Source organism: Falco peregrinus, chromosome 2, assembly GCF_023634155.1.
Source record: "Falco peregrinus isolate bFalPer1 chromosome 2, bFalPer1.pri, whole genome shotgun sequence".
Classification (NCBI taxonomy): Eukaryota; Metazoa; Chordata; class Aves; order Falconiformes; family Falconidae; genus Falco; species Falco peregrinus.
Window position 1 is genome coordinate 119,800,555 of NC_073722.1, and position 22,133 is coordinate 119,822,687.

Below are 22,133 nucleotides of genomic sequence, written 5' to 3' on the forward strand. Positions count from 1 at the left end.
CGCAGGAAAACAGTGAGACAGCTTCAAAGGCAACACTGAATTGCCTCAAACAGCTGCTTTGAGGTGCTTAGTGAAGGCCAAATCCTGAATTCTCAGTCCCCAGAGTTATAAAACATCCTCTCCTCACAGGTGGGTAGAGTTTCGTTAGGGTTAATGGGCCACCACATGCAAGGAGCTTGTTACCAGGTGCTTGCACAGAGTACTGGTTAAATCCTGCTGGCTCCTGGCCCTTGGGCTGACCTAGGAGTAGGGAGAGGCCAGAGCTGGCTGTGTCCCACCACCCCTCCGGGCTACCTGGGCTCAGGGCCAGGTGGCCGAGCTCTCCAGCGGTGGCTACATGGAGCTGTCATGGGGCTTGTGCCGGAGAGTAGCCGAGCGAAGGGGCTTCAGGGGACGCAGGCTGTGGGCAGAGCGGGGGAAAAGGGGGCAAGATGGTGGCAGGGGAAGGTGATGGGGGGAGAAGGCAAAGGTCAGGGGAGCACAGGAGGGGGCTGTCAGGGAAGGCGAGAGGGAGCCCAGGCCAGAGGAGAGAGCGAAGGGCTGGAGGAGGGCAACCTGAGGGAAGCCATGCTCTGCGGTGGGCCCTCAGGGAGAGGGGTGACAAGGAAGGGTGCAGGGGGAGCATGGCCATGGGGGAGTGAGGTGTGGGCAGAGTGAGGGGGAAGGGGCGGCAGGCGGGGATGGGGATGGAGGAGGAGGAGGAAGGTGGCGGTGGAGTGGGGAGGGCAGGGGCTGCCTGGCGGAAGGTGAGAGGGAAGGGGCGAGGTGGGGAAGGGGCGGCAGGTAGAGATGGGGATGGAGGAGGAGGAGGAAGGTGGTGGTGGGGCGGGATGGAGGGCGGGCGGCGGGGCCGGCGGAGGAGGAGCAGCGGCCGTGGGCGGAGGAAGGGCCGCGGCAGGAGGAGGAGGAGGGCCGGGGCCGGCGAGGCCGCGTTTGACAGGAGGGAGGCAGGCAGGGAGAGCCGCCGGCGCGGGGAAGGGGCATGGCGACGCCGGCGGCCCGAGGAGGGGAGGCGGCAGCGGTGGCGTGAGGGGACAGCTCTGCCCGGCGCTTGGCGGGCCGCAGCCCCGCCGGGCCGCACCATGGGCAGCGCCGACTCCAAGCTCAACTTCAGGAAGGCGGTGATCCAGCTCACCACCAAGACCCAGGTGAGGGCCGCCATGTCGGGCGGTGGGTGAGCTGAGGGGGGGCCGCCATGTCGGGAGCCGCCCGCCCGCCCTCAGGCGCGGCCTGTCCCGGCTCTGTGGGGGCCGGGGACGCTGAGGGGCAGCCGGGGCGGGCTGGCAGGCCCCTCTCCGCCGGGCCCTGCCCCGAGACACCCCCGGTGCTGAGGGAAGGGGGCGGCCGGGCCGCTGTCCCCGCAGCCCGGCTCTGGGGAGGGGGGCCGGCGGGTGCTCGGGGCGGCGGTGGCGGCCCCGCCGGGGGCTTCAGCCATGGCCGGCTGTGGTCCGCAGGGCGTGAGGCCGTGCCCCGAGGCTGGGGAGGCGGCGGGGTCTGGGCCAGCCGGTGCCATCGGCCGTGCCGCCGGTGTGCCGAGGGGCTCCGGTGCCCCCTCGGGCCGCAGCCGGTGCGGGGGCAGCCGCCAGCCCTGGCAGCGCCCGGCCGGTGTCACGGCGCCGCCGCCTCTGACATCTTGCGCTTTGCTAAGCAGAGCGAGACGCTGCTGCCTTGAGGGATGTCCGCGGCTCCCAGCGGTTTCAGCTGCAGCTTTACATCACCGCAAGGTTTGCCAGTGCCTCCTTTCCTGTATCTCTTCCCCACCCCCCGAACAACTGGTGGAGAACCTTGCCATCTTTTGGGGTATTAGAGGATTGAAAGGGCTGTTGGCCAGCCAGGCTGTTGGGAGAGCTCTTTGCAGCAGAAGCAGCTTCCATCTGTGACCTGTGAGGTAGTGCTTGATTTCTGCAGGCTGTACAGGAGGAGGAATTACGTGTGTCAGGACTGTGGATAGGAGGGGTGGTTGCCTGGAGGTCTACAGATGTTGCGCATGTCCTGGGAGCAATTAAATTGAGAGCCCAGTAGCAGCAGCGTGCTGGCAGAAAATCGGTTGACTGTTCTTCTGAGGAGCAGAGGGATTTTGTTCAGTTGAGAAATCACATCAGGTTCTTCTGAGCTGCAATGGAGAATTGCTGTTAATGATCCACCTTTGGTGGTGAGGCAGTAACTAGCTGCTGAGAAAACCTGGGGATGATGGCAGAAAGATGTTTAATGGTGGGGAATGAATTCAGAAAAGGGTGTGGATGCAAAGGGGTAAAGGGTAATAGGGGAAAAACTGCGAAAACTCAAGAGCCGAAGGCTAGGACTGGGAAATAAATCATAGACAGTAACGCTGGAAGAGCCTTTGAGAAACAGTGCTTATACTTTCTAAAGCAGTATCACTTCTATCTGCATTGCTCGGGAATGACTTTTGTGAACGTGTTCTTAAAAACCTCAGATGGTGGATGTGCTGCAACATCCCTAGGCAAAAAGAGAAGCAGATGAAGTAATGTTTTAAGGGATTCTTCCAAAGTCTTTTCTGGATCCCACATAGTTCAGAGTGCTTTCAGCTTTGGGCTGCCCTTCTTCCACTGGGAAACATGCTTATAAAGGGAGATTGCGGGGGGGAAATCAAGCCTATAGGGATCTTCTTAGTCTGCTGTTCACAAAGAAAATCCTGTCTGAGGCAATCCTTGGTATCACCAGCCAAGAAGAGAGCAGTCCCCTCCCCTGGTTTATTGATGTGTGCAATGAAAGAACGTTCGCTGGGGCCCCGAGTAAAGGAAGCAGAAAAAGCTTCATTCTCGGCTGGATTAATTTCATGTCTTTGTGGCCTAGGTGAGACTAACTGCCATGTGGAAAAAGGGTGGGGTGTTGGCGCTCCCATATTTACATACTGTAGAAGGGCACTGGTGTTTGCTTGTGCAGGATGCGTGACTGGATTCTCCTGGAGCCTTCTGAGCTCATACCAGCAGCAACCTCCACGTAACCTCCTAGTCCGTGAGGCTTTAGATTCAAAACCAGGCTGCAATAATGGACAGAGTCAAATCCTTTGAAGCTATTAGCTCAAAATATGTTTTGCGTCTTCAGCAGTGTATCTCCTTTTTTGCAGCCATCTCCTCTGGTATTAGGTAGCTGGACAAATAGATTTCCATCAAATGATCTGTAACAGGAAACGGTGAGCTTAGTAATGCACTGTGTGGTGTTTCCTAAGGCTCTGATGGAAGGAAGCAGTTGAGCAGAAAGCACTACTCGCTCACTGGTGAAGGTTCAGAGCTGTCGCTAAAGTTAAATTCGTCTCAAAAATAAGTTCTTATAATCCCCAGGCTTTTGTTAATTAAAAATATGAGCATTCCTGTATGAACATTTAAAGAAACGTTAGATAAACAGCATTTGAATGCTTGTACACGTGGAGCCCAGAACTTGAAAGATGAACTGAGCCTGGACACAAATGAAATTGACTTAATTGATTTTTTTTTTTAATTGCCAAGAGAAGCTCTGAAGGTGTTAGAGCATTAAAAAAGAAAAATTACTTCAGAATGACTTCAGTAGTTAAGAAAGGGCAGTAATACCAGAAGGAAGGAATTAGCTTATTCTACAGGTGTATATTTGTAATCATACATGGAGAAATGGGCTTGGGGATTTTTATATAATACATAGATACTACATTACAGTGCACGCCTTTAAATTGATAGGGTACATTCTTTTAATAATTAAACAGGTGTGTTTTATTTGAATGTGTGAGCCCTCCTGAGTTACCCATAAAAACACTGTGCATTTAACACGTGAAGGGAAACATAGATTGTGAGTATGACAACTGATCAGTGGCAGAGCCAGGGAACTGAAGCTGGGAGTCTTAACTGCTGGTGAAACTGGTTTTCTTTACTCAACCAGTTTGTGATTAAATGGTTCCTGCAAGCAACTGACTGGAAGATAAGAAATTTTGATCTTGGGAACCAGTTTGTCAGATTTTAGTGCTAGCTATGCCTCTGCTTTTAAAGAGACAGGAAGGATCAAACAAGGGACAAACTCCTGTCCTTCCTTTATCCCTGATGTGGCAATGCAGCAGTACAACAGGCTGTTAATTTGAGCCCAATACAAGTACATCTTGCACTTGGAGAGAGGGAGAGATGTCTGTTTCAGGTAGTCTCTCTCTGACAGTGGTCAAACTTGACTCGAGTGTCTGGGTGTCTCGGGCTGATGAAAAGCAAAGTTGTCTTAAAAGCAAAGCTGTAACTAATACTGCACACAGCTGACTGTTGTCCTAGGCTTTCCCTGCCAGACTTCTACAAATCCCATTTTCCAGTTTCCTTTGCAACACTCTCTTTGCTGTGGGAGTGGAGAACTGGTAGCAGACTCCTGGAGTTTCTCCTTGATTTGTGCACTGCTGACTGCAAAGTTCCTATCGAAAAATTTACTATTGCTCTGAAATCTGTGTGGAGCTGTTGTCCTTGGCAGCAGAGATGAAATCTTGCTAGTAACTAATGTTTTGAATAAAATTGTCCTCAGACTTTCCGTTTGCACAGTGGCTCACAAACAGGTGGTAGAAAGGTGTGTGAGTTGCCTCAAAGTAATCTGCTAGCTCTGCAGGGTTGCCTGATCTCCTAGAGGTCAATCAAGTGCTGCATGAATGGTGCTCTGGTGACTACACTCTGTAGTTTTGCCTCATTTGGGGTGGAAAGGAGCATGCTGCTGTTACATATTCTCTGAGCTTGTGTAGTGCTGCCTAGAAACCCTGGTCAGGGACAAGGGACCTGCTTTGCTGTAGAGTCCCAGAAAAAGGAGAATCCTTGCCCCAAACACCTTGCCACCTTGCCTGGTGGGATGCTCAGTTGGTGTGTTGGCAAGAAGCAAACAGAGAATACAGTGAGTGAGACTAGTGGCTGCTTGCCCCCTTGATTCTTTGCTGATGGTTTGCAGCAACCTTGGAATTGGTTTGACAGCCCTCCAGTAGGGACCTGTTAGAGGAATTGTTGAGAATGGGCATTTGATACAAAGGTGTAAGTGCGGAGAGCTCTTAGTTGGGAGGAGGATGCAAACACTCACCTGCCAGGGTTTGTGGGGGATTGTATCTGAAAGAGAAAGTGAAGGTGGTGCTAAGTGTCAGGCTGGGGACAGTAACAAATGGGGGGAGGCTGTGCCTTGGGACCTTTTCCTGTTTATAGGACACGGTCAGCTCCACTGTTTTCCTGTTTCCTGTGAGGTATCCTGTTTGCCTGGGGATTGCCTGTTCAGGGCTGTGATTCTCTGATGGGTAACTGGCAAGATGTTTGCAATCCAAGCATCTTCCTTTTCTGACTCTTAGAGTGTGTGGTTTTCTTTACAGAACCCGAAACCCAGCATTTATAACTATTGGGGAATGAAGGCTGGAGGTGTCCAGTAGGACTGGTTCCACCTTTGCGTGGCCAACATGCAGGTGGGAGGTCTTTACATCTTGTTCAGGTGAACTGAAAGGCAAAAGTCTCCCTCCTTGCCCACTCTGAGATGTCACATCACCTCGGCTCTGCCTGCTGTGGTCTTAGCAGCCACTCTGTGCTACAGTCATCCTTTTGGTGTGGAGAGCTTGGAGCAGGCAGCAGCATCTCTTCCTGCCAGCTCTATAACTTCAGCAGCCTCTGTGGTGGGGTGCATGGAGGGTCAGGAGCTCCCTTTGCACTCCAGATGTGTTTCCAGAGTAGAGCTGAACTACTGATCCCTTGATTCTTCCAGCAACAAGGTTCTCATTCTCATTGCACTACTGGTGCAGTGCTGGTTGTCTGCACTGTGCTGGAGGAACATCAGGATTATTTTTTTTTTAACCTGTGCTGCAGCTTCCTCCCTAAAAGTAGAGACATTTGTGCAGATCTGGAGAATCTGAAGTGGCCCCAGATGACAGCATTGCTGGTGAGGATTCAGCTCCTTGTGAGCTCTTCTGGTTAAAGCACTGTCAAGGCTAGCTGTGGTGCTGTGGGATTTGTACTGCAGCATGTGCAGTACCAACGCTTGTAACTAAATCTTGACGTTTCCAAATGAAGATACGCGGTGCTGGTGAACAGGACTGTTCTAGGTCTATGTATTTCCCTTCTCTGTGAGCTAGATACAGGCTGTTGGGTGAGCTCAGTGTGAGGAAATGGATATTTAGATCCCTAGAGATGATGCCGTTTGCAGAATACGGTCAGTTTAAAAACATCCAGTAATGTTCTGTCAAGGAGATGAGTATTATGTGGATCAAGTAGTTTCCTGATGCCAGACTGTTAATTAAAACAGGGGGGCTGCAGGGACGTGACTCAGTACTGAATCCATGTCCCAGGATTGTACGTGGGATGCCATCTGTTGAAGAGGAGCCCACTTGCTGCAGCTATTAAAAATGAAAAAAATGGTGGTTTAGTGTAATCTGCTTGCCAAGATGGCAGCCGTAACATTATATGGCTGCAGCATCCAACGTTGCAGCTTGGGTAATTGCTGCTATGCTTTTCAACCTGCATGTAATTTTAGTCAGGAGACAGTGTTCTTCAATTCATCTTGGCTGTTGTGTTACCATCTGTAAAATAGCGGCTGTGTTCAACCTCTGAGGAGGCCTCAGGCTAGTGGGAGGTAAAAGGATCTGTGCCTGCTGGAGGGAAATGGTTTTCTGCTTCCCCTCTACAGGAGAGTGAAGCCATTATTTATGCATGATGTCCAATTAGCAGCAATTGCTGTTCGCTGTTGTCAGTGGGAGTGGCTGTGGCAGGCAGCCAGTAGGTACATGTGGCAATTATACATGCAGTTGTGGTACGTGGCTTGAAAGGGGCTGTAAAAAGTGTAGGATGTTTCATGCGTTACATAGATTGGATTTCCAAGGACTTGGCTCTTTTTGAGGAGCATAATTAGAGATGAGATTTGCAAAATAGCTCTGCTTTCCATTTAAGCATTTCATGCCCAGGTCACAAAGAGCACATCTCCTTCACACACTTGGGAAGCTGAAAGTTAAGCTGTAAACACTTGGCTGTTCCTACAGATCTCCTCTGAGGAGCTGTGATTTTTGAACCATTTGGGAAAAGTTGTCCTTCCCTTGGAAAGAAGTTTGGTGGAAACTTGCTTTGGTGGCCAGGTGATAAAACAAAGAAGGTTTCAGCACTACAGCAGAGTTTAAGAAGATGCCTGAATACCTGTGGTTTTGTGTGGGTTTTTTTTTCTGGTTTTGTTTTTAAAGACTGGAGAGTTGCTTGGGCTGATTTGTTGCATGGCTGGAAGGCCCAGGACAAGCGATAGGCAGCCTCTACAGCCCTGGAGCGATAAGGCAGAGAGCTGCAAGGCAGTAACCTGCTGTACCAGTTTGGAGGTGGCCTGCCTGCCCCTCTCGCTTTTTGGCCTTTGTGTGGTAGTGCCACACCACCTGCTCAGACTGTGGCTGTTAATGAAGGAGGTGATAGCAAAAGGTGTCAGAGCTGTGAATGAGCTGTTCTCTCCCGAGTTGCATCTTAGCTGCATTTAGAAACAGTATAGAGCTGGGCAAGTTTTCTGCCTACTACAGCAGAGCTGGGAGTGGGCAGGAATTGTTTAAGTTAAACACACGTTCATATTTTTGCCCCTTTCCCACCTGATGTGGTAGACCTGCCCACGGTGCTGATTATTGCAGCTGGTGAGAGCTGCTTTGCTTTAGAGCTGGTGCACAGTGTATGCAGGAGGCTCCCCCTTGCCCCAAGCCCAGGGCTGGGGTTGCTCAGGCAGATGGCTCTTCTGACCTACCGAGCATGCTACTGTGCCTCTGCGTGGCTGAGGATCAGGAAGAGCTTCTGTCTTCCTCTTCAGACTGAAATCATGGGTCCATCTTTTCGTGCTGCTTGGCATAAACAAACATGTATTTATCTCACGCCTAGTAGGTGGACCCTTGGGCTGAACGGGCACTCCCAACCTTGTTTGGGTGATGCTATCTTTTGGCAAGTGTGTTTAGATGGGAGGAGCTGTGCTCAGTTTTAGACTGGCTGAAAAGTTAAGTCTTTCCTGATTATCCAGAGCTCCAGGCTCTGGATGCCTGAGATGTTGTGTAATGGAGATGTCCTCTTGTTGAGCGCTGGCATTTTCACCTTCTGGGTAGTGGCAGGTCACGCCGTGCTTCTGCAGGGTTGGAGGCACAGCTGGCTCTGTGTGTCTGAGCCTCTGCTTCACCTTGAATGGCTGGCGCTTCTCTCTGGCTCTATAAAGCCATAAAGAGCAAAGCAAGGCCCAGGCTGCTTTGTTCAGCCACATATAACCTGACACCCAGGTTGTCATCGTTGTTTTGATTTCTAAGCAGATGCCACGCTGTCAGGAAGAAGCTGGGGGAAATAACATGGGGACTGTGCAGCTGGCTGTACAGAGCTCTTTCCAGCTGCAGTCTGGCAAACAGACTGTCGTTATGGTCAGCATCCCTGGCAGTGGGGTTTCAGGGTGGGCTCAAGGAGAATATTTGCTCCCTCGCTGTGAAAAGGGGACAGCAGCGCTGGTAGAAGAGGAGGTTGTCTGCACCTGCAGAGCCAGAAGAGATAATGGGAAGAGGTGTATTCCCAGGTGTGGGGCAGGGTAGTGATGGTCTTCTCAGACCACAGGTCTGAAATGGATTGCTTTTTTTGGTATATCAGTTTCGTCCTTCCATCTTCCTCTTTGCATTGCAGACTTAGTGCTTTTTAAGAGGAAAGTCTTGGCAGCGACCGGCTGCACTGAGTCCAGTTGCGTATAAATACTTGATTCAGAAAAATCAATTCTGTTGTGTCCATAAGTGCTTTGAGGTGGGTCTGTGAGTTCTGTGGGTCTGTTCATGCCATGTTCATGACATGTCCCTGATTGCTTCCTCGAGACTTTGGTTACAATTGAAGTAATTCCAGTGCACTCTCAGGGCATCCTTGGCTTGTTCTGAAGGTGATAGAGTGCATGAGAGCAGTCTGGCCCATGCGTGTTGGGAAAGATCTTGTAACACATGCCCTAGGCTGCAGACAAGCAGGTGGCCTCATGTATGTTGTGACTCCATGAAAGACTTGGGGAGTCCCAGTCTGATGCAGTTGGTCACGTAGATGTCTTGCTGCTCACCCTCTTCCTGAGGGAATGCTCTGTTTGGGAGATCAAATCAGCCAAAGCCCTGATAACAGAGGGTGAGGTACAAAACCAGTGCCAGTGTGTTTTATTGAACCTCTTCTGTGCCTGGTTCCATCCTCAGGCTGGGCACAATCGCTAATGTTTGGACCTCATAGAACGGTAGTTCTGCATCTGTAACCATGTTTGTCTTTCCACAGCCTGTGGAGGCAACGGATGACGCTTTTTGGGACCAGTTCTGGGCAGACACAGCCACTTCAGTGCAGGATGTCTTTGCCCTTGTACCAGCTGCAGAGATCCGAGCAGTGAGAGAAGAATCACCTTCAAACTTGGCAACTTTGTGCTATAAGGTAAGGGTGGTGCTGTCTTACTCCTTGGTGCTTGCTAGTAGGGGTGTGTTCCGGGATCACTAGTCCTGTGGCTCCCAAGGGAAGGCAGGTACCATATTACTTCCTTGTGCCACATGGTGTGCTTGCTTGTCCCTGTCTCTTCCTGATGGTAGCTCTCAGCCCTTACTCTCCTGGTTTAGCACAGACCACAGCTGGCATTTGCTTACTTGAGAGCTTTTTTCCTCTTGTCCCCTTCCTATGTTTCACTGCCTCTTGGGTCTTGCCTGCTACATAAACTGCTTCCTGCTTAGAAGACTTGTACCAAGGCTGCATATTTGTGATGAGGCTGGTATATCTGATTCCTTGTCTGCATCTAAATGCTCCTCACCACGCATCAGTCTGGCTTCAAGCTGATAGATCCCAGAGGGATATGGAGATTGTCACTGTAAAAGTGCCTGGATGTTCGATGAAAATCATAAGACTTTTTTTCTTTTTTTTTTTTTTTTTTTGTGACATCAGAACATCCCTGATGCTGCTTCTGGTGTTGCCACATCCTTGTGTGGATCACAAGGGACATTGACTCACATTTCGTACCCTGCCAGGTTTGGCAAATCATCAAGCTGGTGAGCAACAGCCTGAAACTTACTCTGCCTGGGAAAGCACAGGTGTTAATAATGCTCCTGATCTGAGCTGTGCGGAGTAGCCTTGAATTTGTATATCAGAAACATTTAAAACTGGGAAAATGCCAATTCCAAATGGTTGCTGCCATCCTGTTTTCCTTTCCTGCTCTACAAAATGTGCCTGAGACCTACGGAATCATACTGAAGGTACCTCTGACTGGGAATCATGCCTCAGACAGATACCTGTAGTGGGTACTTGATAAAGAATACAAAAATGAGGAAAAGTAGAACAGTTCTTCCCCAGTGCTGGCTTCTGGCAATCAGCAGCTTGGGAATCAAGAAGGGCTGAGGAGACCTGTACTGACTGTATAACCCCTTTGACTCTGTGTTCTTTTTCCCCCCAAACCCAAGACTAAAATATGGGCTGTTCTTCCTACTGGAAACAGATGTGTTGGGATACCTGGTGACTGCAGGGCTGTTTATCTAGGAGCCCTAGATCTTCAGATACCAGGGTCAGAGGAGTCTGCAGACTCCTGCAGTGCTTTTGCCAGGCTGGGGCCCTGACCTGTGCCTTGTGCAGCATGCCGCTGGAGTTGGCAGTGCTGCGTGTTCATGGAGAGTGCAACAGCGTGGCTGAAATGTCATTTGCAGTCATGGCTAGAGACTCAAACTGTAGAGAGTCATAAATGTGCCTGAAAAATAGTTAAGCTTGGTCACAGAGTAGTGTGCGGACAGGCTGAAACTACACAAACAGCATTTAAATACCCATTAAGGCAATGACGCAAGCTAGCAGAATCAGTGACCCAGACAGTCTACTATGAAACTAAGCAGAGACACATGACTTCATGAATTAAAAAGCAGCAAGGTGAATCCTTGGCAGATATTTTGGCTTTCATTTCCCCTTGGGATCAGGGAGTAAGAGCAAGTGGGTGCAACTGCTGGGGGAAGGAGCTGCCTCTTTCTGTCTGTGAGTAAAACCTCTTGCCACTGCATCCTAGGGCTGTGGTTGCTGCCTGGCAAGACCCACATCCTATTCTGAAAAACACAGTGAGTGTCTCCATTGGCAGTTTCGGCAGCAATTGGATGGACTGCAGCGTCTCAGCCCAGAAGCTCTTTCCAGAGCAGCAGTTCTGTTCACAGGGTCGGGGGGGCGGCGGGGAAACCTGGACTATCACCCTCCTCTGCAGCAGGACCTTGACAGGCTCTGCTGGAGGCTGTATCTGTATACTTAATAGTCACAGGCAGCAGCTTTAGCTCTCACCTCCTGAGTCATGAGAGGTCCCTACTGTAATCACAACAGCACATACAGCTCTGTCAGACCTTATGTATTTCTGTGCAATCTTCCTCTGCCAGTGCCTCATGCCATGCAGCAAAGCGCTGCTGCCTTGGCTCTGCCTGCGTCTTGTGTACCTGATGCGGCTGATTAATCTGCTCTGCGCTGTGCCGTGTCATGGAGCAGTGCTGGAAGGAGCCTTCTGGTGCTGTGGCTGTCTGGCTCACATGGCACGACTGTGTGCTGCATGGATTAGCCCTGGTATGTGGGGTCTCTTGCAGTGGCACAGTAGACATTCAGAAAGGTCTGTTTAAGATCATTAACCCTATTTCTGCAGTTTCAAACAGCAACAGCACCTGTGCAATTCAACTGGGAGAAAATGGGCTCTAAGAACTGTTTATAACTTTATGTTAGGGTGTCACCAGCAGGACAGACCTGCCCAGCTCTTGCTATCTTGTGTCCAGGCTAATGCTACCTGCCTTGGTTTTGTTTCCTTCAGGCTGTGGAGAAGCTGGTGCAGGGAGCAGAGAGCGGCTGCCACACAGAGAAGGAGAGGCAAATCGTCTTGAATTGCTGCCGGCTCCTTACCCGTATCCTGCCTTACATCTTCGAGGACCCAGACTGGAGAGGTTTCTTCTGGTCAACTGTCCCTGGGGCTGGCCGAGGAAGGGTCTGTCTCTTGGCACTTAATCTTCTTTCTGGAGGATGAAGGGAAGGCTGCAGCAAGGAGACTCTGTGTACATTTGGGGGCAATTTTTCCAGTTATTTCTATTCAGTCAGAAATTAGGTGTCACCTTCTAAATTCTTTTTCTTCCTTTGATTCTTGCTGTTCTTCCTCTTGCCCTCAACCGCTTTGTTTAGCGCAGGTTGCTGCATCATCTGAATGTTTCACTTGGGCGTGTAGCTGTAGGAGAGCACTGGTACGTGAGAGAAGGTTGTCCATTATAACTGAAGGTGTGAATCAAAATGAACACGAGTGCAGTGCTAAAGGCTGTATGACTTCCTTAAACTGAAATGACCTTGTTCCATTAACTAAAGTTCATGTAAGGTTGGAATCAAATAGAACAGGTTGGCATTTCCACTGATTTTACAAGGTCACATTTAAAGCAAACAGTGCCAGAGAAGCACTCAGCATTGTGATTAAATACCCTGCTTATGAGTGGAGTGATACAGGGGCCTGGCCTGATGGGTGAAACCCACAACTGAGTAAGAGTGATTAAAGAATTGGGTACTGTATCTTGCTCTGTCAGTGACATGTATAACCTCCGGGGAGTCTCTGAACCTCCCCACATTTCTCTGTCTGGAGAGCAGGCACAGTAGTGCTCTTCTGTGCCTCAGGACGAAAGTGCTTTAGGATCTCCTGCAAATAGGAGAAAGTGTTGAAAACACAGCTGAGTTAAGCCAGGAATACTTATTTGCCAGCTTGCTCCCTCAGCAGCTGCCTGCTCTGCACACAGAGCCCTCTTCAATGAATTTCTGAATCTGCAGGTCCGCATGGCTGTACTGAAGAGCGTGGTTTCCCCCAAGTGTTAAGTGTATTTCAGTGTCTCTGGCGATGATTATAAAGGGTCAGCAGTGGTTGGTACCTTGCAGCTTTCTCTGTCTCTGCCTGTCACTTCTAATCTGTTTCACCCGAGGCCAATTCAAGGGAAGTTCTGGATAGTGGAAAGGGAAGTCTTTGCTAGCCCTGCTCTGTTATGTGATCTGTGCGATTGGGAGGGTGGTGGTTGTCCATCCTTTCATCCCTGCAGGGGGCCAGGGAGTGCTGGAGAGGCTGAACAATGGAAGAGCTTGTTTTGGGAAGGAACACGTGGGGTGCCTGGTGCTCTGATCCAGCTAGGCTGCTGTTACTACTGTTTTTCCACCTTCTTCAGCACCTAGAAGAGACAGTTTCTCAGCCTTAGAGTGGTGGGGTCACCCCAGGGCAGTCCAGCTCAGTTCATGTGTGCTGGGTTGGGGAGCCCTCCTGCTGGGATGTGCCTGCTGAATGTCAGTGGAGCTGTTGTGGTTCAGTGTGCTCCATCATTTAACCGTGTGCAGAAACAGCTATAAGGCTGGCTGAGCTGCCTGGCAGGGGATAACAAATAAGCCCTGAGATGTTAGGGAAGCAGGGGTCACTACTAATCTAGGGGCAACAGCTTTGCTGTCTGACAGCTGGTTTCTCTCTGGGAACTGAAGGAGTAGATGATGGTATGCCTGGACCATTAGTAAATATCTCTGCAATTATCCTTCGCCTGCTTCATGATGGAGTGATGGATGACAGAGCTCCTGGAGAATGGGTGCCTCCCTCCTGTAAGGGAGTCTGCGTTGTGTACAGATCTGATGGTTTGTTGTATGTCACCCCATTCTGGATGTAGTGGTACCCAGAGCCTATAGGGACTTTTTTCTGGCAGCCAAGGTGATCTTAGCAAAGATCATTATTGGAAAAGAAATCCGCTTGGACTGTAATGCTTGTCATTTTTTTTCTCTGACTATGAGTCCAAGTGAAAGCATCTTGCTCTCTGGGCCTTTCCTTACATCCGGGATCTGTTTGACGGTAGTCATCTTGCTGTCACAGAGACAGAAGTCGGAGCCACACAGGCTATTATCTCCGTTGGCTGCCTGTTAACAGGCAGCCAATATGTTGTGCACAGGCTGAGAGAGGCCTGGCTGAGGTAGATAAGCTCCTGCTATTCCTGCTCCATGCCTTTCCCTCCAGCACCAGTGTGTGGTGGGGAAGGCCGCCCATCCAGGATGTTATTTGACAGGCAGGATCTGGCAAGGTTTCCCGTGGCAACAGCTGCAGAAGAGTAGCCATGCATGATTTGAATGATTGCTTTGAATGCTGGAGATGGCAAAATCCTCTCTGCTGTCATGCTTGCTCTGCCATGGCAGGCTGAGGTGGCCCCTTGCATGATGCACGCAGCCTCTCCCATTCTGTTGCCTCTGGTTCTGGGCAAACCACACAGGACTTTGGAGATTTTACACCTTATTGTTGCTGGCTGCCTTCTTCCTATTGCTGTGCACCATCCAAATCACCTCCGTGACTATAAAGCTCTCTTCTCTGTAAATGGTTCCCTTTCCTTTTGTCTTCAGTGAGACAAGCATCTCAGCATGGCAAGCTCCAGTGCTACTCTTCTGTTTCCCTACCATCTCTAGGCCTTTGTCTGCTCAGTTTGGTGACATTAAACAGCTTGTTCCTGCTTAGTCATCACCTTCCAGGGGGGAATTATTTCCTGTACTGAATGGGGTTTGTGTGGTTTTCCCTCTTGTTCCTTTGTAACGTCTTGTTTCCTTGTGTGTTCCTGGGGAGCTATCTTCTCTTGCTGTGTTACACTATTGTTACTGTGTGCTGGTTGTTAACCCTGGGCTGACAATATTCTTCCATGTTTCTCGCTTAGGGAGATGAAGAGGATGAAAATGCCCGGCCATTGGCCGAGTCGTTGCTCCTTGCTGTCGCAGATCTGCTGTTCTGTCCAGATTTCACTGTGCAGAGCCACCGGAGGAGCACGGTGGTAAGTTGAATCATAAGATTATCTGCATAGAGGTAGATTAGCTGCATGGTAGGGGGTACCCTGGAAAACGCCAGCAGCTTTTCAGCAAACCTGCAGGCAGGAAAATAGGGAGTCACTGAGCATGAACCCATAGTCACTAATACTGATCAACATTTTGGGTTCACTCTGTGATGTTTGTGCCTTCCAAAACAGATGTTCTGTGACAGCTGTGTGAGTCTCAGATGGAGTGGCTGGCTCTTATCCCTGCACTACAGCTCACCCCTCAGGAAAAGGTCGTTGTGCTGGCAAACAACTGCTCTTCTGTTGTTGCCAGTGGAGCAGAGACCTTTAGCACCTTGTTCCTTCCACTGGCAATTTCGTGCAGCCCGGGGCAGGAAGCAGTTTGCCTAATTGCAGGTGCTGTGATCTGAATGAGTGGATGGTCTGCTGTGTCCATCTCCTCTCCCTCTTTGTATCGTTGCAGCAAAGACAAATGTGTTCTGATCCTTGTAGTGACCATCCTTACTTCAGAGGAGTTCCCTGAAGCAGGGAGCCCCTACCAGGTGGGCTGAGGACAGATTCTGGTGCATCTCCTTCCCTCCCTCTCTCTCTCCCCCCTCACCAATGACTCTCTGGTGTTTCTAGTAGGTCCAGTCTATAAAAAAAAGTGGGCAGCCCTCCTTTTTGATATAGCTGTGAAGTAAATTAAAAATGAACGTGCTAAACCGTGGTGTATTTGATGGCTGCAAAATTCCCTGAAAAATCTGAGTAATAAGTTGCTTGCTTGAGGTGTCTGAGTAGCAGAAACAGTTGAAATCTGCGACCTGGGAATGAAGGGGCAAGGCTGGAGCAGAGCTACCCATGTGCTGAGACTAAGTGGGAGGGAGGCTGAAACAGATGGACTTGCTGTCTGGTGCTGTCACTTGGCATGGATTGCACAAGTTGTAGTGACAACAGTTTTTCCTGGGAGAGCACCCCTCATCGTCCCTGTGATTTCACCCTTGGCAGCAGCCAGCCTAGCTTTCCAGGGCTCTGGGCAACTTTGAATTAGACACTGAGATTGTGAATGCTTTGTTCCTTGCTGTTAGCTGCCTGTCTACTGCCTCCAGCCTCTGTAGTCTTTGCCTGGTTGTCTTCCCTCTCTGGATCTGGTTTGACCTGCACTCTTGGGCCTGACTGCAGGGTAGGAGCAGAGAGATGAATACAGCCACCTCATGCTCATGGTAGAATGACGTGTAGCCCCAGAGATACAGATGGTGGTGGATATTTGCTGAAGCAGAATTGGGTAAAGAGGAAGAGTAAGAACTGGGAGGGAATGGGCAGAGGAGACCTGGGACTGTTTGCCCTCCTACTGAAGTCAGCCCTGGAATTACAGCTAGAAACTGACTCCCTTTGTCATGTGCAGTGCCCGTGTCTCTGTGTTTTAGCATTTACTTGTGAGCTCTTTGAAGGCATCAGCACCTGGTTTTTTAGGCCTGGGGAGCTGCTGTAATGGCAGCTATTAACATGCTGTCTCCTCCTGGTGTTCCTGCTTAGTCACACACGGTAGAAGCAGGTTTGTGGATGTAATTGCATTTCTTTCCATGAAGCCTGTGCCTGGCAGGAGATGTTAAAGATTTGATCGTGGAGGGAGGTCTTGGGCACTCCAGTCTCAGCGAGTGTTGTTCTGAGGAGCTTGGTAAGAAACTTGACAGTAGGTGAGCTCTGGCCTATCTGTAGGAAGTGAGTAGCAAGGAAGGAAAAGCTCAGGCTGAGGAGAAAGCTGTGGTTGCTTCCATGTCAGCAGTAGCTGCTGACAGCATGCTGCTTTTGTGGTAGTCGTGGTTAGGGTGGTAAGTGCATCTTGGTTGCCCTCAAGCCCTGCTGAGATCAGTGCCTTTGTGGGAGGGAGGTTATGCAAAGGGAACCCAGAGCAATGAGGAACAGTCCTTTGATCTGCTTTCCCCAAGTGCAGGGAGGAAAAAGGGCAGGTGGTAGAATTTGCTTATTTAAACCCCAGAAGAGAGACAGCCAAAGTGTGCCAAGTGCACTTGATGCAAACATATTCATCTGGACTCTTGCTCCTGGTCATTTTTGGAGGGTCAGCAGGTGATTTTCAATGGCTGCTTGTCTCTGCAAAGCTGTTTTAACTCTGCCTTAACTGACCACGACAAAGAAGGGCAAATTGCTGCAGTTCATATCCTCAGGTTGCAAAGCAAGAGTTTGGGAGTCATGCCAACAACCGTCAAGGGACTGGGAGTGTTCTGGCTAAGGGAAATAACATTTTTTGGAGCCACTTTCTTGCTTTCCCTCTGAAAAGCAAGTTGCAGCCATATCCAGTTTTGTTATAAACAAGGGTTAATTTGCTGCTCTCCTGCCTTTGTCGTGCAGCCATTTCGAGTCACCATTATGTGGGTGAGCTCAACATGTGGGCCCTGAGGCAGGGTGGAGGTGTTGAGCAGGGCTGAACCCCTGTGCGGTGAGTTTGATCTGCAAAGGAAGAGCCCTGACCTGAGCTGTGTTTCATGAGATGTGGAGGAAAGGACAGGTGATGGTGATGCATCCAGTAATGAGAACAGAATGTATTTTGGATCCTTTGGCATTGGGTGACCCTTCCCAGTGGAGGTGGCTAGCACTGCACCTTAGCATGCTCGAGTAATGGTCTTGCTCTGCATGGTCCTCAGTACCTGTTGAAGATGAAAGGCCCTCTGTCAGGGGTGCTCCCTGGGGGGGGGCTGGTATGCACTGTCTGAGTGTCTGGATGCTTCTCTGCTGGTTTCTTTGCTACTGCTAGAGATAGGGGCTGAACTGTCTGGGATACCAGTAGTGCTGACAGCTCTGACTCTTGCCTTCTGTGGCCCAACCTCCTATTCTCCCACAGGACACAGCAGAAGATATCCACTCCATTGACAGCTGTGAGTACATCTGGGAGGCAGGAGTGGGCTTTGCTCATTCTCCACAGCCTAACTACATCCACGACTTGAATAGGTAAGAGGGTCTGCAAAGGCAGAATGGAAGGAAACTGGGCTCAGGAGAGAAGGATCTGGGGGAGATAGGCTCTCCTTGCCTCCTCGGGGATCAGATTCCCAGGGAGCTTTCTACTTGCTCCTTTCTGAGCTAACAGGACTGGCAACAACAACAAAAAAACCAGCTGACCTTTTGAATAGCTTTTTGTAGTATGATATGGGAGTCAGAGTGTCTGTGACAGGAACTGGCAAAGCATTGCTGCTTTGAAAATGCCCAGGAGCTCTACTGTATTTCTTTTTCATAAAGCAGCAATTCTGCTGAGCTTTGTGCCAGTGACGTCAGTATTGCTTATGAAATGAAATGGGCTTAGCTCTGTGTGGGGAGGTCTTTCTAGATGGGACTGAGCATTCCTTATGTGTTTGTTGTGGTAAGTGATTGTGCCTCCTGTGCCCAGTTCCTGCTCCTGAATGGCTCCAGGCCTTGGCTTCTTCCCTTCTTTCAGGACAGAGCTGCTTAAGCTGCTGCTGACCTGTTTCTCTGAGGCCATGTATCTGCCTCCCTCCTCAGAGAGCAGCAACGCCAACCCCTGGGTTCAGTTCTTCTGTTCTGCGGAGAACAGGTGAGGGTGTGAAGGGTGGGGGACTGGGTGTTAGGGGAGAAATACCTTCAGATCTCTTCCACGGACTGCGTTGGTAACGGGGGACCATAGGACTTACTCCTCCAACGTCTAGGAGCTTTACCCTTTTTCTTTGTCCCTGTCTTACGTGCTCCCCATTAGCATCTCTGCTTAGTAGGAGTTATTCCTTAGCAGCAAAAGGAGAGGTTGAGCATGGTGGTCACTGGAGTTTGCTGCAGGACTGATCCCTGTCCCCTGGGAAATGGCAGATCCTGTTCCCTGCTGTAGACCCTGTTCCCTCGTGGGGGTGGTGGCGTGGCACTGCAGTGGGTGGCTTGTGGCGTTGGTGGCGGCTGGGTGCTGCCCTCTGGTGACGTCTCCTCTGGGACTTTCAGCTCCTCTGGTGACAGTTGGAAAGACAGTTTTGTCTTTCTAGAGCCTAGAGAGCTTTGAGGTTCTTTCCCCTTTGGATTCCTCTGGGAGGCCACACAGCCTTTTTCACCTCCCCTTCCCTCTCAGCTGTAGTTCAGGAGACTGGAGCATCGGTTCTTGTTTCTGGGCTGCTCAGTCGTGGGCCATTGCCATAGGTTAGAGAGGATGATTATTTTTTGTCATGACCCCAAACACTTGGAGAGAGATGTATGTCCCTCCCCAAGGCCGAGCCTTTTGCTTCCTGCTTCTGAGAATGTTTTCTCCTCCTCAGACATGCACTTCCACTCTTCACCTCGCTCCTGAACGTCGTCTGTGCCTACGACCCGGTGGGTTATGGGATTCCTTACAATCATCTGCTTTTCTCTGACTACCGTGAGCCGCTGGTGGAGGAGGCAGCCCAGGTGCTGATTGTCACTTTGGACTATGACAGCTCCACCAGCTCAAGTCCCACTGTGGATGGCACAACCACTGGCACAGCCATGGATGATGTGGATGTGAGTGACGCTGGGATCTGTATTTGCTGCTCTCCTGAACTCCCTGTGGTGCCCTTATACCAGCTTGTATTGAATGCTGACCTGTAGGGCCCAGCACCACTCCTCCTTGTAGGCCGTTATCTCTGGTCCAGTCCTGCTTCTTTTCCTATAGGTCACTAAAGAGCTGTACATAACCAAACCACTAGGTTTTGGTCACTGACTTAAATCGGGAGTGTGTAAGTGAAAAGCCTTAAATCGGGAGTGTGTAAGTGAAAAGCCCTTGACTTTACTGTTCCCTGAGGTGTGCTCTCTCCTAGCATATAAAACTGCGTCGTTCAGAGCAGAAAGCTGAAATGGGAGATGTTAGCCAGCGGTTACCCTTTGACTTCCTGAGCATGCCTTGCTGCCAGTAAGTATTTCACTCATTTTCTTTGAATGCAGCCTCCTGGACCAGACAATCTGTTTGTGAATTACCTCTCAAGAATACACCGAGAGGAGGTAACGTACTCCTGTCCTGAACTTTTTTCCTGCCTGATTTCATGCTGATTGATTGTGTTAGTCCTTGGCCCACCACAGTCTCTTTCCTGGTCTGTTGGCAGGATTTCCAGTTCATCCTGAAAGGAGTGGCTCGCTTGTTATCAAACCCGCTGGTCCAGACCTACCTGCCAAACTCTGCCAAGAAGATCCAGTTCCATCAGGAACTCCTTGTCCTCTTCTGGAAACTCTGTGACTTCAACAAGGTGTGGATCTGCTTCTTTTTGAGCTTTGCCCCACCCTGCCCGTTGCCCAGAGCTTGGAGTGGCTCTGGCTGGACTGAGCCCCGGTGAAGGGATGTGGGCAGGTAGTTAGCAATGATGCTGTGGTACTCTGGTCAGCAGCACTGCTCCTTGCTGCATGGGCTGGGGAGGGGTCTGGCTGTAGGGGCAGCGTGGGAGGGAGGCTGCAGCTCCTGAGGGTCAGGGTTTGAGGCAAATGCTGGAGCAGGTATTATAATAACTCTGCAAATAACACTGGAGTTGAAGAGCTGGTGCATACTCTAGTCTTTCTAACATTCTTGAGAGACTTAATTGGCTGGAGGCTGTCTGTCCTGAGTTCTGCAGATGGGAGATAAACACAAATATGCTTGTGATTGTCTGAAATACTCTCATTTCTTCCAGAAATTCCTCTTCTTTGTGCTGAAGAGCAGTGATGTTCTGGACATCCTTGTCCCAATCTTGTATTTTCTCAATGATGCCAGAGCAGACCAGTGTAAGTAGGTTATTTTCAATATTTGGGATGATCTGGGCTTGACAGTTGAGCTAGAATGTTTTTAAGATGCTTCCTTCCTACCACTTAGCTGCAATAGCATCTTGAGTGCGTGTTTGTGGCATTCTACAGGCATGGAGTGGTTCAGTTAGCTGGGGTTTAATGTTTGTAGCATATGAAAAGCAGGACATGATCACAACACAGGGAAGGGAGATCCTTAGCATGTGTGAACTCGTTTTGAGTCCTTACGTTGAAAACTGTGTCCCTGATCCCATGAAGTGGGAGAAATGAGCATTGTCCTCTTGCCTTAGGAGTAAATTGGGCATAACTCCATCACTGCATAGTAGAAAGTAGTCAGACCTTTCCTACTGTGGTGATGGGTGTGCATCAAGAACATAATGAAAAGTGTGATCTGTCCACGATTTAACGTTGTACTGGGCCCACAGATGTGCTTGGGAAGGATACTGGTACTGGCAACAGAGGGAGCTCTCTGTGGGTGTCATGTTTTAACGCCAGGTGGCAACTAAGTACTACACAGCTACTCACTCGCTCACCCTGTGCCCAAAGGGGGTGGGGAGGAGAACTGGGGGAAAAGGTACAACTCGAGGGTTGAGATAAGAACCATTTAATAATTGAAACAAAATAATAACCATTGTAACGAAAAGAGGAATGAAGGGGAGAGGAATAAAATCCAAAGAGAAAGGAAATAAAAAAAAAGATGTGCAATACAGTTCTTACCACCCACTGACTGATGCCTAGCCGGTCCCTGAGCAGTGATCAGCAGGCCCTGGCTAACTCCCCTTGGTTTATATACTGAACATGACGTTCTGTGGTATGGAATATCTGTTTGGTTAGGTTGAGTCAAGTGTCCTGGCTGTGTCCCCTCCTAATTTCTTGTGCCCCTCCAGCTTTCTCACTGGCAGGGCCTAAGAAACTGAAAAGTCCTTGACTTGGTATGAGCATTACTTAGCACACTGATGTTTTTAGTTGTTGCTATCAACGTTATTCTCCTACTAAATCCAAAACACAGCATTGTACCAGCTACTGATAAGAAAATGAACTCTATCCCAGCTAAAACAAGGTAGTGGGATGTCCTTTATCAGGATGTTCTGGTCTGTGCATTTTTTCTTTTGGTCCCATAGTGTTCCTTCTCTCTCCTTGACTGCCCTTCTGTCTTCAGGAGCCCACCAGCCTCACTGTGATGTGTGAGGTTTTTTGTTGTCTTTTTTTTTTTTTTTCCTGCAGCGCGAGTGGGCTTGATGCACATTGGGGTCTTTATCCTCCTGCTTCTCAGTGGGGAGCGTAACTTTGGGGTTCGACTCAACAAGCCGTATTCTGTACGAGTGCCTATGGACATCCCTGTCTTCACGGGGACACATGCAGATCTACTCATCATAGTGAGTATAGCTCCAGCAGTTCTTTTCTGTCTCTCCTAACTGTTTCATACCTCCACAAATAATTGTCCTCCTTCAATATACTTGTCCTTCCTACTCAGCCCCACTGAGTAGCCAGAAAGTGCATGGGATGCATCCAAGCACCGGTGGGGTCTTTGTACACTGTTAACATGAGGTGATGTGTCTGGTAGGGCGCGTGTGTATGAGATGCAATTCCATCTACATGAGGTGATCCTAAATAACAGGATCCTGGATGATGCTGGACTGGTGTCTAAAGGACTCTGGGACTGGCTTGAGTGGGATGGGTGCATGGCCTCTATCAGACTTGA

General features: G+C 49.9%; 1 protein-coding gene across 3 annotated transcripts in view; it reads left to right on the forward strand.

Annotated features, from left to right (window-relative positions):
• Window positions 1–894: 894 nt before the first annotated feature.
• Window positions 895–22,133, forward strand: part of HID1 (HID1 domain containing) — a 31,845-nt gene continuing 10,606 nt past the window's right edge. For 2 of the 3 annotated variants that reach the window (XM_055796643.1, XM_055796644.1), the window contains exons 1-11: window positions 895–1,148; window positions 9,204–9,353; window positions 11,725–11,895; window positions 14,606–14,719; window positions 17,559–17,665; window positions 18,147–18,263; window positions 18,964–19,186; window positions 19,607–19,663; window positions 19,765–19,905; window positions 20,323–20,413; window positions 21,656–21,807. In XM_055796643.1, the coding sequence (XP_055652618.1) occupies window positions 1,083–1,148; window positions 9,204–9,353; window positions 11,725–11,895; window positions 14,606–14,719; window positions 17,559–17,665; window positions 18,147–18,263; window positions 18,964–19,186; window positions 19,607–19,663; window positions 19,765–19,905; window positions 20,323–20,413; window positions 21,656–21,807 (1,389 nt within the window). In that variant the 5' untranslated portion in view covers window positions 895–1,082. Of the gene's footprint in view, window positions 1,149–5,752; window positions 5,860–9,203; window positions 9,354–11,724; window positions 11,896–14,605; window positions 14,720–17,558; window positions 17,666–18,146; window positions 18,264–18,963; window positions 19,187–19,606; window positions 19,664–19,764; window positions 19,906–20,322; window positions 20,414–21,655; window positions 21,808–22,133 lie in introns of those variants that run through there. The other variant, XM_027795615.2, reaches the window with a different exon arrangement.